Here is a 17059-nt window from a genome sequence, read left to right as displayed (position 1 = left end):
TGTCTCGTTTATCTAAATTCTTTTCTGTCAGGAGTCTGATTAGGTGATCATGCCGCACTTTATCAAAGGCCTTGTTGTAATCTATGAAACACATGAATACATCTTGATTTATGTCAAGACATCTTTGAGACATAACGTTCAGTGCAAACAACGCCTCTCTTGTTCCAAGTCCATTTCGGAATCCAAACTGGGTATTATTGATGTCCATTTCCAGTTTTCTGTGTACTCTAGAGTGTATAATTTTCAGAAATATTTTCAGTACATGGCTCATCAGACTGATTGTACGGTAATCACTGCATTGTTTGGCATTTATCTTTTTTGGTATAGTAACAAAGGTGAATAAAAGCCATTCTTGTGGTATTTTTCCTGATGTATAAATGCTATTGAAAAGTTTAACTAAAATGTGAATCGAGTCTTTTTCTATTAGTTTAAGGATTTCCGTTGGTATTTCATCTGGACCTGGGGCTTTACCATTTTTCATTATTTTTAGTGCGTAGATTACTTCTTCTTCCGTTATTTCTGGACGTTCGTCTCCTTGTATGTTACTTAGCTCAGATTGTTGTCTATCATCTGCAAAGAGTTCTTCAATATAGTTTTTCCATGTCTTCAACTGTTCTTCTAGTTCTGTTATTATGTTTCCGTTGACATTATACAGGGTATTTGGCTGCTTACGTTTTTGTGTACCTGCAAGTTCTTTCACTTTTTTATGTACATTAAAAATATCATGTTTTGCATGCAATTGCTCTATTTCTTCACATTTTCTTTTATAAAAATCTTCTTTTGCTATTCTGATTTCTATTTTGATTTCTTTCTGTATTTGTTTATACCTTTGTTCGTTTTTTCCTTTCATTATTCTTCGATTGTCCATGAGAAGAAGGATCTTATCAGTCATCCACCTTTGCTTTATTTTTGGTTTTTCTTTAGTCAGAATTTTCTTCACAGGACCTGTTATCGCCATTTTTACGTTTTGCCATTTTTTATCTATGTTGTTCGTTGGCTGAGATGTTTCTTTTTTATGAAGTATTTTGAGATTATTATTAATACATTTTTGCAGTTTCTCCTTTACCTCCAGGTTACATAAATGACTTTACAAGATCAAGGTATTACCAGAGGTTAAATATAAAGTTTCAGTTGAATTGCAAAAACATAAATTATTCTACTTTCTTTATTTTGCCAAACATTTAAAAAAGGAAGTATTTCAAGAAAAGTAGTAACAACGTTAATACAAAAATCCATTTTATTTCTGAAAACAAACAACAATTAATATAAAAATAATTTTTATGTAAAAGAACTTAAAAATAGTTGTTTTTGAAAAATTTTATAGCGTATACATGAGATTTAGGTATAATGGGTCTCTAAATTATTGATGCGGAATGGACCTTGATATAGGAATGGACAATTGAGAACTCGTTTCTCTCGGGGAGAGCTGGATGCGCTACCACTGCTACAGGCAGGCTGCGACTCAATTAAACCAAAGTTTGTCTTTAACAAACCCTACAAAATCGAAACAAGACAGTATAGGCAGACAAATGTGGCAAATGCCTATTGCATATACACCAATGGCTCTAAAATGAAAGATGGTTCAGGATGCGGGATATACTCCAGATCACTGAACCTAAGAATAAAGTGGGGTATGGGCTAAAATGCCAGCGTAATTCAGATAGAACTGGCTGGTATCCCCATAACCGCAAAAGAGATAACCCAAAAAGGTATAGCAGGAAAAACTATAATCATCTGCGCAGATAGCAGACAAGCGCTACTAACCTTGAATAGACCACGTGTCACATCAGGTTTAGTAATGGAGTGTCACAAGTCACTAACCCAAGCTTCGGATGGTAATACCATCATCCTGAGGTGGGTTAAAGGACACAATAGGAATAAAGACAACCGCATTGCTGACCAATTATCTAGGAAGGCGGCAGGTCTAAGACTCTTAGCACCTGGGGATCTTTTTGATTGGTCAACTACACCAATCGAGGAAATTGTCAAATGTCACTCCCATACGCAAACCGTAAGAATATGGGAAGAAGGGCAAGAATGCTAACTTGCCAGGGTAACACTAAGTAGCCTACTAACCAGGTAACCAGGAAAAACCTACGTTCGACAGTTGGTTTTTTAACTGGTCATTGTCAACTAAGCAAACACCTCCACACACTGGTTCTAGCAGACACACCTTTATGTAGGGAGTGTGAACGAGAAGACAAAACTGTAGAGCATGTCCTATGTGAATGCCCGGAGTTATCGTTAATACGAGAGTACGCGTTCAGCGAATCCTGGCTCACACCTGCTCACATACGAGAGATGTCCCTTGGTGACTTGTCTACCTTCCTAGAAATGGCAAGATGGTCAATGAGCTAAGGGTGACAGCTCCCTGGAACGATGCAAAATGGGTCAATTATGGCCTTAGTGCTGTGAAACTTAACTCGCCCTCCCTACTCTACAGATACAGAGATACGTTGTAAATCATCTTTACTTTGAGAGAGTAGTATTTCATCGTCTACATAGCAGAATATTTGAAGTTGGTTTTCTCCCATTTAGTATTCTTTTTCTTAGTTTTTACTTATTTATTATGTCATCCATTATCAGGTTGAACAAAAGAGAACTCAGGAAATCTCCCTATCTTATCTTATTGCCAGCTTTAATAGGGTCAGTTAGTTCTTCTTCTTCTTTTACTTTTATTGTGTTGCTTTGATAGATATTTTCGATCGTTTTGATTATTCCTAGAGATATCTCTCTTGCGTAGAATAAGTGGATAACGTAATTTAATTTAATTTATAATAGAAATTTAATAATTTTCAGTAAACCATACACAATACGATGCTAGCAAATCTTCAACATATCTAGAGAACGGTAGACCTTACCACATAAAGTACGGAGAAGGAGAATTAGAGGGTTTTTTATCTGAAGACAATGTAGAGGTGAGTAAAAAATCTTGTATGTGACAATAATTAAAATGTGTAGAAATGTGCTATAAATGGGCTATAAATATATAATAATTTACAAATTTGGACCTATTTTTTTGGAAATTTTATGTTTAATTAATTTAATATGCCTTACTCTTAATTTTGCAAAAACCAAAAAATTTATTTTAATTAAAATTTTATTTCAGAGCTCCTTTTATCGTTAATTATAATAAAAGGCTTTAAAGTATTCTTTAAGCGGTTACCTTTGAGAAAAAGATGGACAACAGAAAAATAAATTAAACCAAATTATTTTGTGATACTAAACTATTAAATAATTAAAAAAAAAGAATAAAAAAAAAATCAGCCAAAAGTCATGACAATTTTACAATTAATCAAAATCATATATGTCATATGCGCTATTCCGTATAATTAAAATGACAAATTTATTAAAATTCCTATAAACATTATTAATAATTGTTTGGACTGTATTCAAATAAAAGATCTCTTGTCTGTGTTTCCTTTTTTAAATTAAATCAAGACAAAAATTTTCTTTCAAGAAATATTACTTTTTTTAATTTTTTTATTTCTGAATTAAAAAATTATATTTATTGTGAAATGAAATCACTGAATAAAGTTTTAAACACAAATCAAATTAATTATAATCTAGTTATGATCGTGGTTGCAAGGCTTTGTTTATTTTATGACAAATTAACCTTTTATTTCCAATAATTCTCTACTGGCTCCTTTTCTTTTTACGACTGTGATATGCTCATACTCTCAGTTGCTTTACACACGCCTGCTATTTCCCCTGCTTGTCAACGTCTCTCGCATACACTATTGCCGCAGTGTATAACAGTCTTTCCAAAAGCACCTGGACCAAACTCCTATCTCACAGGAACCCAATTTCTTTCTAGTCGAAAGGATTTTCACTTAATCGAATTTTCACAAATATACTACACAGCTGTTTCTTTATTACAGGATATACTTTCGTTGTACCACTACTACTAATCCTTGGGGCTCGTTCCACAGACACCAAACATCTTTCACAATTATTATTTAACAATAACTCTGCTAACTTTCACTGCAGGATATGGAACAAAAACAACTTGCTTCTTCCGACGTTCAAATCACAGTAGTCTTTCTTTTACCGGGCAAAACATCTTCCTTTACTTCAATCCCTCCTCCTTTTTACCAATCAGACACACTCATCCTACATACCACGCCATCCCTTTCGACCAATCAAATTGTGACAAATCTGTGACTTGTCAAATATAATTTCAATGCTATTATGATATCACCTAACCTTGATATTTTCAAATTAATTTTACATAAATAAGATCTTTTTTTTTGGTTCCAAGTTTCTAGAGACAATACACCTAATACTACTTCGGTTATAATATACTTATCCCTAACCGCAAAACTTTCTAATTCTTTATCCAATTTGTTTGTAAACAAAAGACTTAAACCTTATATTCTAAAATTGCATTCTTTGGGCTATTAACAATAATCGTTTATGAGAAAGCCTCTATTGTTATCATATTTTATCGTACAAATATTTATTCTCCTATCTGCTTACTTTCTACTGAATTAGAAAAACCATTACTCGTTCAAATATTTAAATTTTACAAATCTAATATTTCTATTTATAGGATAAAACGACGTTATCGGTCGGTGAATTTCATTTTTGATTAGATTTTAATAAATTTAAACCATAACAATAAATAAAATACCGTAATCCAATACCTCCCAAACTATAAAATGGAAGCTTTTTCGTTGTATACATATTGGCTTACATAGATCATCTATTTCAGGGGTGGGCAAACCATGGCACGGGTGCCACGGTGTGGCACGGCGGTATCTTAGAAGTGGCATGCGAGGACTTTTTGGAAAAATAGAAAAAAAAATTAACTTAGCAAAAAATTAAAAAATCGTCTTTTATTCTCCGCCACTCTTTTATTGTACGCCACTGCCTCGCGCTAGACACGTTCACGTTATTCATCGTTTGGTCGATGGTCGATGCCCGGTTGACTCAGTTCTCAGTTGATTCTCAACTTTTGTGCGAGACGCTTCAAGTCTGTTTGCCTTGAGAGATAGTGTTGTTACAGTTTATTTCCTTTTAAAATGACCACGAGTAAGCCATCAACTTCAAAACGTAAATATGAGGACGATATCGCGATTCGTGAATTTAAAACTTAGTGGGAAAAACAATCCTTATTTACTCATCACAACACTTCCAAGCCTTGCTTTTTGATATGTGGAATTTGTATGGCAGTTCCAAAAAAATTTAATCTGGAGCGCCATTATAAGCAAGTTCATGACGATTTCACCAACAATTATCCTGTTGGATCACGCCTACGAACCGAATTCATCGCCAAGAATAAAAATCTTTAGCCAGGCAACAATCTTTGTTCCAAAAAAGAACTAATGAAATGGAAACAAAGGTGAAGACTTTATACGAACTCTCGCTGTTATTAGCACGCAAGAAAAAGCCATATTCCGACAGAGAAGAGGTAATTAAAAATAGTTTACTAATATTTGATCAGATTCAAACATAAAACATGGTGGACCAAATCTCTTTGTCCAGAAACACCGTCATACGCCGAATTGATGATATGGGCTAGGATCTTGAAACACAAATTATCGCTGGACTACAAGACTGCAAATATTTTTCTCTAGCTTTGAATAAACGCTGTGACATCACAGCTAATGCGCAGTTGAGCATATTTGTACGCTTCGTGACAGATAGTTTCGATGTCGTGGAGGAGCTATTAGATTTGCGCCAACTGGTCTCCACAACAGGACAGGATGTCTTGAATCAAGTGAAAAATGTTATTAAAGGTAGCAAAGTGGAGTGGTCGAAATTGTATAGAGCGCCTTTCATAATTGGTCGAATCAAAGGATTTGCAACGCTATTTAAAAACTTTTTAAGAAGAAATGTTTTCAAATTCCATTTTATAATCCACCAAGAAGCGTTATGTGCCAAGGACATCGATCTATCCTCGGTCATTGAGCCTCTATCACGGTGTATCAATAAAATACATGCTCGAGCTAGTAATGGACCACGATTCCGAGAACTTTTTCAGGAAGAAACGGAGGAGGCAGGTGAATTACTTCTTTATTGCAGTGTTCGATGGTTCTCCAAAGGGAATGCACTGGCAAGATTTTGGAATTTGTAAGAGTGTGTTTTGCAATTTTTGGAGGAAAATGAGAAATTGCCAAACGAGTGCTCTCTGTTGAAAAATGAAGACTGGCTATGGGATTAAGCTTTCCTTGCGGACGTAATGGGACATTTGAACATATTAAATTTAAGATTACAAGGGAAATATTGTATTTTTCCAACTTCAGTTAGCCACGTAAGCTCGTTCAAAAACAAACTATCACTTTTTTATTCAGATTTTAATGAAAAAAAAAAAAACTCACTCATTTTAAATTCATGAAGGAATTAGCCATCAAATTAAATAATGTTCCAAATTACGATAAGTATAAAAATTTAATGTCAAGTCTTCAAAGCTTATTTATTACGAGATTTCAGGATTTCCAGGAGGAAAATAAAAATATTAAACTTTTCACAAATCCATTTTTAATTTCACTTAAAGACGTTGAAAATTATCCGCCGGAATTCCAAATGGAAATAATAGATTTGCAAAGTAATAATTTGTTGAAAAATAAACATAACGAGATTGTTTTAAGTACAAGTAATTCAAATTATATTGAATTTTGGAAATACGTTTCCACAGCTGATTTTCCATATCTTCACAATTTTGCTTGGTGGTATTGTTGTCGTTTTGGTTCGACGTATGTTTGTGAAGAAATGTTTTCAATTATGAATGTTATTAAATTACAATATCGTTCAAAATTAACCAATAATCATTTGAAAAATCTAATTTTATTAGCTGTAACAAAAATTGACCCCAACATTCAAGATTTAATTAAGAAAATTCAGATTCACAAGCCACATTAACCACATTAACCATAAACATGTACTGTACTACTAGTAATAAACAATCTCGAGTAGTTGATAATTATATTTTTTTACTATTTAAAATAAAAAAAAAGCTCGTAGAAAAAGTATAGTATTCTACTCGCATGTAATGGCTATTACTCACTCTGATGAATTACGACACTCGCTTTCGCTCGTGTCGCAAACTTCATCATCGTGAGTAATAGCCATCATTACATGCTCGTGGAATAATATACTATTGTAGCTACATATATTTTTTGTTATTTCGTATAAATTCCACCTACCTATTGAATTTTTTGTTAGAAAATTTTTGGTGGCACGACTAACTTTTCGTAAACAGGTAGTGGCACACTGTTAAGAAAGTTTGGCCACTCCTTATCTATTTAATAAAAATATCTTAATAGAAATTTACAACTTAACACGCATTGTGAGTAGTCCCTAACATTTATGAATATGTGCTCAAAGCAGCAACCTTTTTATCATTCTTTTATTATTTGCTACTGAAAAACACAGCAACGTTAGTTGAAACGAATAAAAATGTGGTTAACTTATCTAAAATATTGATATTTCAGGTTGGCGGATTAGTCGTAAAAAATCAAATTTTCGCTGAAGCAACTAAAGAAATCGAATTGGATGGTTTATCCGATGGTATTTTAGGATTATCTTATCCAGAATCGTCATCTCAAAAAATTCCTACAGTGTTTGAAAATATGATTAAACAAGGTTTACTGGACAAACCAGTGTTTTCGTTTTATTTGAGTCAGTAAGTATATAACAACTAGTATTTTGCCTACCATCTAGGGTATTACTATAAGGGGTTAAAAATTGGGGACAGAAACTATGGGGTTAGAGATAGGGTAAGCAAAACAAAGCGAAACGTGTGCGAACGGCTACTCAGGGTTTATTTGGAGAGCTGGGGTCATGGACTTGATTGGGGTAACTAAAAAAAAAATAAAACAAAAACGCTTACATAAATCTCGTGGAACAAACAAAAAACACAAGAAGGTTCTCAAGCTATTTAAAATGGACGCCGCTTAGAAGAATCCTTCCTAAAAACACAAAAAGGGGTTAGAAAAAATTAACAAAATGGTTTAGGGAAAAAATTACACATTTATAAATATATATAATTTAATATAAATAGTAATAATAAAATACAAAAAACAAACTTACTAGATTTAGTATACATGAGGAACTTACAATTCTTCTCTCTCTCTCTCTCTATCTCTCTCCAATGGCGCTACAGCCCAAATCGGTCCTTGGCCTCCTCCAAACTTTGACTCCAACCTTGTCGGTCCAGCGCCGATTTTCTGCAGGTTCTTACGTCTAGCAAATTTTGCGCTGCCACTTCATCCTCCCATCTTTTCCGTGGCCTTCCTTTTGGTCTTTCGCCCTGCATTTTACTATCTAAGGCTCTTTTCGGCAATCTTTCTGTCTCCATTCTTACTACATGACCAGCCCAGCGAAGTATCTGAAGTTTAACGAATTCTGAGATCGGTGTTTCTTTGAACAGTTGGTAGAGTCATGGTTGTACCTAGATCTCCATATTTCGTTTTTGTTAATAGGTCCAAATATCTTTCTTAGGACTTTTCTTTCGAAGACTTCCAGTTTTCTTTTTTTCTCTTCTGTCATCACCCATGTCTCGCACGCATAACATACTATTGGTCTGATAATAGTTTTGTAGACCCTGATTTTCGATCTCCAGTGTGTGTTTTTGGAGCGGAACACACGATCGAGTGAAAAATAAGCTTTGTTTCCCTTTACTATTCTTCTTTGGATTTCTGGTTCTTCTGTTTCACCCGTGTTTAATGCAACTCCTAAATATGTGAAACTTTCTACCGTTTTAATATCGTCCTCTAATTCAACTTTGCGTCTGCTTCCCCTAGCTCTTACCTGTGTTAACTTTTTTGTCTTTTGAATATTTATTTTTAGTCCGGTCTCTTTGGCCTTTGTTTTAAATTGTGAATATATTTCTGCCGCTTTTTCTGTTCTGCGAGACATGATGCTGATATTATCGGCATAGGCGGCAATCTGTATTGATTTATTTGTTAGGAGATTACCTCTTCCTATATTCAGCTGTCTTATCACATACCAAGGTCAGGTTGAATAGTGTCGGTGCCAGTCCGTCTCCTTGCTTTAATCCGTGGACTATTGTAAAGTTTTCAGTGAGCTTATTTTGGACTCTGACAGTTGCTATTGAGGAATCCATTGTTGGTCGGATGTATTTTTGGGGGATATTAATGTCGTATGCTCACGATTTGTTTAAAATTTGTTTCACTGTGAATAGTTGGTCAGTTGTAGATCTTCTTTGTCGGAAAATGGTTTGATAATCCCCGACAATATTTTCAGTTAGTTGTTGGAGTCGCTTGTTTAGTATGTAAGTAAAAATTTTGTATACCGTGCACAAGAGGGTTATGCCGCGATAATTTTCGCATTTCAGTTTATCCCCTTTTTTATAGATTGGGCATATAATTCCGGTTTTCCAATCAATAGGGATCTTTTCATCATTCCAAATCTTGTTCATGAGCATATACATTTGTCCTACTAGGTGACCGCCATCTAATTTATATAGCTCAGGGGGGACTTTGTCAATACCTGGAGCCCTATTATTCTTTTGTGCTCGTATTGTCTGTTTTACCTTTTCCATCGTTGGGGGTTCTATATTTTTTGTGTCTCCCTCATTGTGATACATGTCCATATGCTCTTCATTTTCTTGTGTCCCTAAAAGAGTTTGGAAATATGTTTTCCAGACTGATTTTATTTCTTTTGGATCACTGGTTATTTGCCCTTCTTGATTTCTGAATAGATTTATTCGGGATTTGTATCTTTCTCTTAAATTGCGTAGATATCCACAATTGTTAATGGGCGATATTTTGTAGCAAGAATAAATGATTACAAATAAAAAATATCTTTTTATATGAGACTATATGTATACATAAAGGTTAAATTTATGTAAAAAACAAAACAAAAACAAAGAACTCAATTTATGATTAGGTATTTACCAAATGTCAAAAATAAAACTAGCTTTCAGATGTCAACACTAAATTTTAAAACTTGAGAACAATTGATATGACAGGTAGGCCACACCCTAACATTTCTAATTTTAATTATCGGTCTATTTTTAATGTAAAAGTTCAACAAAAAAAGTTACCTGGATTTCACTAAATGTTACTTTTCCTTTTATATTTCTGGGGTTGGGACTGGACTTATACTGCAAAGACAAACAGATGCATATCCAACTGATGACCTGGGACAAACAAAATGAGAATGGAAGCTGTTCAGTGGGACGCAAAATTTGACATTTGGCTTCTTAAAAACTGAAATACAACTGGAATGCAACTGGACACAATGACAACATATGGTTATCCTTCAAAGTTATTGTAAACGCCGTTTTACAAATATCTCAGATCATAGAAGGCATGGAAAATAAGACACAGTAATTACTCGTTCAAAATTGACACATTACATTGAGTACAATTCACCTTTTTTTAACAGATTTGCCGGCTTCTTAACGCCGACACTCGCCGCGTGTTGTCTTAACCAAGATTCTCTCCAACCTTGCTTAATTTTACTTACTGCATAATTAACTGCCACAATACTATACATTTTCCCATAAAAAAAGTCGAAAAACAAAAAAAAAAAATTTACGAATTTAAAGAAAAATTCGGACTCCAATAAAACTAAACGCCTTTAACAGCGGCCGGCCTTACCTGTATAAACAAAGCATAAATGGGAATATTTTGTTTATTTGAAGACGAAAAATATCTTAAAGCGGCTTTGATCAACAGAATACCAAGAAAATACGCATCTGTGATATATAAACAAACTTTAAAATGTTTATTATCATGTTTATTATCAATTCCAGCGATGCAAAAAGGATTGAAATACTATTTCGGTGTTTTAACAGATACGAGGTGATTTCAATACATACGAAACAAATTAAAAATGCTACACAAAGAAGCACAAAATTAAGGCTGACAAGAGCGGTAATTTTTCTTATGGTCACATATGCATCCGAAACATGGACTTTGAGAGTAGCAGGTAAAAATAAAATACAGGCTTTTGAAATGTGGGTGGGTGTACTGCCAGATGTTAAAATATATTGGATTTTATCAACACCAGAACAACTCAAAATACTCAAAATTCATTGATTAAACAAATACTACAGAAATATTTGTATTATTTTGGACGCATATAAAGTTGTATCATTCAAGATAGAATCAATGCTGATAACACATAAACCGAAGCTTTAACAGGAATAGTTTAAAAATGTTTTCCCCAATCTGGAGGAAATCCGTACTAGACTATAACCTCGAACCTCCATCTGCCAATATTTATTTTCATGGTTAAGTAGTTATCACTAGACTTCGGCAAATATGCAAATAAAAATGTAGAAAGTATGCGCATAAATATGCACGTGTTTACCCGAAAATATGCAAATATTTTACAAAATATGCATACAAATAAATAAAAAAATCGTAAAATAGTAACAATTTTATTTAAAAAAAAAGTGTACATAACTAAATATTTCCTACTATTCATTAAGATTTACATTTATTTTAAGTAACTACATCATTTTTAAGTATGAATAAACTTATTTAGAATTATGGTAACAATAAATGACCAAGTGGTGTTCAAAATTTTCTAACAAAAACTTGTGGCTTCTGTCTGAGTACATATATTTATATATGGAAAAACTTCGTTCAACATCAACTGATGTAACGGGAGCATTTTTCAAACTAACCAAAACATTTGGTTCTAAATTAATTGTTTCCGAAATATTTCCAGCTAGAACACTGACTACTTCAGAAAGAATATGGTAACCTTTATTTTTTTCCATAGTAGCTTCAAATTTTTTTAAAATATCTTTTCCAATATTACCTCTAACGTTCCGACAACATGACGCAAATTCTTTTGTTAATGCTGTACTTTCGAACAATGACAGTTTTGGTGATTCTAACTGAGTAATTGTTTTTTGAACAAAACTAAAATTTGATTTTATAAATGAAAGTTCTTGTTGAAGCAAGTTACTCTGAAAAGTTTGTTTAGAATCCAAAAGAGATTGGGAACTTTCATCTGTTAACGTATCAATTATGTTCTTTATTTTAACAAAATGATCTGCATAAAAATTAGCTGCTTCTAACCATGTTCCCCATCGCGTTAAAATAGGTTGTGGTGGAAGAGGAATGTTAGGTAGCATTTCTTTATAAAGTTGAATTCTTATAGGAGATTTAAGAAATACTTTTTTGACACTGGATATCATGGTATTTACAAGAGGAAACTTTTTTCGTATTTCCTCTGCAACTCTGTTTAATCCATGCGCTACACAAGTAACATGTATTAAATCTGGGAAAAATATTTTTAAATTTTGTCCTGCTTTCACCATATAAGGAGCAGCATCCGATAAAATAAGCAGTAATTTATTAGAAGGAATAGCTGTCGGAAGAAAAAAAATTGCTAATGTTTCTTGTATAAAACGCGAAATTGTTAAAGCATTTGTTTTCTCAAGTTGCTGGCATGAAATAAGATGAGATTTTGGTAAGGTATCTTCTTTAAGAACACCAATCAATAAATGAGCAATATACTTTCCTGAGGAATCAGTGGTTTCGTCTATAGATATGTAAAAATAATTATCTGCAATTTCTTCCTTAATATTAATTAACACCGACGAGTATAGCCCGTTCACATTATTTCTTCTTAGAGACCGATCACTTGGAACATTAAGTTTGCAATATTTTTTTAGAAACGAACTTAAATTTACATTTGCTAATTTTGAAAGCGGTATGTTTGCAGACACTAATGCGCGACACAAGTCTTCATTAAAAGTTTCTTGCTCATCTAATTTTTTTGAAGTAGATTGGAAACATTTAGCCATTGAAGTTTGATGTTTTCCTCCTATTGTTCCTTTTTTTGCAATGTGTGAAGCAGTTCTCACATGTTGGTCTATCTGAAATTTCTTCTCACATGCTATCTATAAATAAAAATAAAAACCTTTATTTTAACCCAACCTTTAAAATATAAAAATATACAAGGTGTTTTTGGTTAATCAAATAACTGGTTTGGAAAAAAAAACACTCACTAAGTGTTTTAAATGCAGTATTAATCCACAAATTAGTTTTTGTTACTAACCATTAGTACATCATATAACTTATTTTAAAATTCAACAAAAGTTTTTTTTTTGTTAATTCAATTACAATAAAAATAATTGTGTTTTAGAATAGCTGACTTCATAAAAAAAAGTAAAGGTGACAAATTTTTCTAAATACACACCATTGTATTGTACCATGGACAATTTTTTCTCACTAAAGGAAGCTATTTTTCATTTAAAAACAACCTACGAGTACTAAATTTCAAGTAAATACGTTTATTGGTTTTAAAGTTATTGTTGTTATTAACTAAAAGAATTTAATTTTTTTTAATTTTAACACCCTGTATCTCGAAAAGTAAATAAGTTTGACCCCTCATTAACTATATCGTTTTGTTCAATTTTTCGAGAAATATCTACAGTCAAACGTTGTAAGTGTCATTTGCAAACACCCTGTATGTATGAAATATTAGATATTTAATAGAAAATATTAGATACTTACAATTTTGCCACAGACTGAACAGTAGATTTTTCCCATATCCATAGACAGCTCTTTATAAGGTTTAATCCAAGTTGAAGCACTGGTTGTTTTAGGCATTATAAAATCACAATCTTCCTTTTTGTTACGCACAACGAGTGTTTACGCTTTGAATATCAAAACAAAAATGATTTACAAATCTGAGCATCAAATTAGAAATGTTTAGGTACCTAATTCAATAAACTGGGAGATTTTGGAAAATCCCTAAATTAGGAACAAAACTATTAGCCGTTTACCTGCTGTTAAGATACAATAAATTGTAGATAGATTTGGGGATTAGATCATAAAATGCAAATGAGCGAACCCTTAGCGATTATCCAATAACTGAATGCCTCAGTGACCGAGACTTTCTAAGAATGTTGAGGGCTACTGAAATTGATCTTCTTTGAAATTGTAAATGTTTTGTACCTGTAGAGATTACGTACTTAGATCATTTCTTGATTAAAATGACTACAACATTTTATACAAGAATTGAAATAAATTGGTATGTTTAAAAATTTTCAAATACAGTATAAAAATCTGAACTTTTTTGCACTTTATGCAAACTTTTATACAAATATGCCAAAATATGAAATATTTGCATAAAATATGCACAATATGCAAAATATGCAATATGCATATTTGCCGAAGTCTACTGATAACACATACAACGAAGCTTGTACAGCAATAGTTTAAAAATGTTTTCCCTAATCTGGAGGAAATCCGTACTAGACTATAACCTCGAACCTCCATTTGCCAATATTTATTTCATGGTTAAGTAGTTATCACCATGAAAAAGTTATTGTATAAAAGTTATGTAAAGTTTATTGTATAGTTGGTAGTTAGCCCCAAATTACCAATTAATGACATTTAAGCCGAGATTTCTCATTACTTTTCTATTTTTCAGAGCTGACAATGGCGATAAAGGAGAACTGCTGCTAGGTGGATCAGATCCAAAGTATTACAAAGGAGAGTTCACCTATGTACCAGTATCAAAAAAAAGTTATTGGCAAGTAACTGCAGACGGTATTTCTGTAGGCAATCATGAACTGTGTCAAGATGGATGCGAAACAATTATAGATACTGGTACTACTCTTATCTATGGACCAGCCGAGGATATTAAAAATATTAACAACGTAAATATCATTTATTTATTTTTACATATAATATAACGCCCAAATGCTTCTTCTTCCCACAAACTAGTAGATGTTACAGTTGTGAATAGTTTTACCTCAGGACGCGGGTATAAAATAAGTAATAATCTAATACATTGATACAAGTATTTTTAAATTAAACTAACAAAAACAAATAAAACCAAATATTGTGAAGATAACACTAAAACTGTTCAATTAAAAATTAACAGACAACCAACAAAACTACCCAAAAACAATATGTACTAAAAAAGTTCAATTAATTTAATGCTTTATCAAAAACAGCATTTTTGATCCTTTTTTTTGATGTGAGTAAATATAAAACGATAACGTTTTTTGCGAAATGTACCGAAACATAAAAACTTCAAGTTGAGTCTGTAAACTGTCAAAAAATGACCCTGCGATTTGTTTATTGTAATTGTAAAAGCCAAATGGACGAAAAATTGTATTCACGTGATTTTCTATCACTGTGCAATCCAGTTCTGAAATACCAATACTATTATCAATTTCTTTGTCTTGTTGCCCATCAGTGCGGGTCGCACGTGGCATTACTTTCATGGAGTCACAAAGAAAACTATGGATTACAGTATAAGGGGCATATCAACCTATTGTTGTATTAGTTAGTTGAGCCACCATAAAATCTTTCAATGACCAGTTATCTATCTTGTAGCGGTTATAATTTGCCTACCACATTGGGTATTACTTATAGGGGGTTGAAAGTGGAGACAGAACAATTACTGGTTGGAGATCTGGGTCGTAAGTAGGTGAATAAAAGAATGACTAGGAGGGGTAACTACAAAAAAATTAATCAAAAAAATACTTATATAGATTTCCGGACCAACACACACAAGAAGGTTCCTAAACTAGTTGAAAAGGACGCCGTTTACAAGAATCTTCTTGCTGGATGGAAAGAAAGGCTTTTCTTTTCTAAAAAAAATATTAAACAGGTGAAAATCTTTTTAAACGGAATAATTCTACACTTGGTTTAGAGAGAAACATTACATATTTATTATTACTTCACCATAAACAGTTATTAAAAATAATAATAAGATTTAAAAACAAACTTACAATGGTGCTATTTGTAACAGTTTACAACAAACTCCAGACGTTGGGGGCACTATAGGAATGTAAATGATTATTAAAATGCAAATATCTAGATTTTTCCAAGGAGTTTAGATTGAGGTTAACCTTCAAATTCAAACAAATCAAATTTATGGTTATGTACCAAATGTCCGAAGAGGATAATACTAACTGTCATATGTCAAAATGAAATATCAAAACTTTCTGAAATATTAATTAAATTTTTAAAATTATTTGCATTTAAAAGAAGAATAATATGACAATTAGCCAATCCATAAAACTTATAATTTTATTTATTATAATTTTTTAGTTTTTCATGAAATCAAATTTTTTATTCGTGAAAATGTCTATTTTTACTTAGTACGAGTAAAATTTTAACAAAAAGTACCTTATATTACTCTGGCTAATGTATTTTTTTCAAGAACTGGATCAAAAACATTAAAAAATAATATACACCTGTGTCTCACTCAAGCTGCAAATTAGTCTGAAATGACCAAGGAACACAAATAGATGATGTTTGGAAGTTGGACACTGGATTCGGGCTTCGGATTACCTGGATGACACAAGACTGCAATCTTCAAACCTCGGCCTCTCAAACGCTCCTGCTTGAAACCATACAGACCTCTTACATTTTTGGAAATGCCGTCTTAAAAATCCCTCAGATAAATCGATGATTAACTTAACAAAAAACTGTCAGATCGCATTTTTGAGTAAAATTCACTTTTTACAAAAAAAATTCCGGCTTTTTGAAGACTACACTCACAGGCTAATTCTTCCGAATTTCAAACCCAACTTAACTTGATCTCGACTTGACTCTCGTCTGGCCTTCTCACTCCCCTAATTATGGACCTTAAGGGTGCTTGGCTTTGAAAATCGTAGAAGTTAAAACGTTTTATGACAATTATTTAACCACGCAGTTACAATTTCTCTTGAATGCGTAGCAAACAAACAAAAACTAAAGGAATTTTATACATAGCCAGGACCGTACCAAATAAATCTTGTACATTAAATATTCGATAGTTATAAGGAATTCATATATGCTACACTCTTTGAAGAATGTAGTTTTTGTGTTTTAACCTCCTATTGAGTAGAAGTATTATTTGTTGGAGGTGTTCTACTGGTGCCAAAGATATATTGAAATGTTAAAAATGTTGTTAAAATGATGGCTTAGATAAATAAGTGTTTATCTAAGCCATCACAAGTTAAAATTAAAATTATAATTATTAAAATATGCCACTATATTTTAAAAGATTTTTTACAAAAGTACGTAATAAAATTTTTTATTATACGTGTAAGACTGTTGTGGTGTGTTGGCAAAAATATTATCTTGTTTATTAAAAAATTTGTTTATATTAACAAATTAAC

At 32.5% G+C, this 17059-nt stretch overlaps 1 protein-coding gene across 2 annotated transcripts in view; it reads left to right on the top strand.

The window, feature by feature from the left end:
* The window catches only part of LOC140449994 (lysosomal aspartic protease-like), a 37375-nt gene that overhangs the window by 14303 nt on the left and 6013 nt on the right, over positions 1 to 17059 (top strand). For both annotated transcript variants that reach the window (XM_072543412.1, XM_072543411.1), the window contains exons 5-7: positions 2800 to 2918; positions 7437 to 7627; positions 14371 to 14599. In XM_072543412.1, coding sequence (XP_072399513.1) covers positions 2800 to 2918; positions 7437 to 7627; positions 14371 to 14599 — 539 coding nt within the window. The remainder of the gene's footprint in view (positions 1 to 2799; positions 2919 to 7436; positions 7628 to 14370; positions 14600 to 17059) is intronic.

The sequence above is a fragment of the Diabrotica undecimpunctata genome, chromosome 9, assembly GCF_040954645.1.
Source record: "Diabrotica undecimpunctata isolate CICGRU chromosome 9, icDiaUnde3, whole genome shotgun sequence".
NCBI classification, from domain to species: Eukaryota; Metazoa; Arthropoda; class Insecta; order Coleoptera; family Chrysomelidae; genus Diabrotica; species Diabrotica undecimpunctata.
This window is presented reverse-complemented; position numbering and strand designations above follow the sequence as displayed.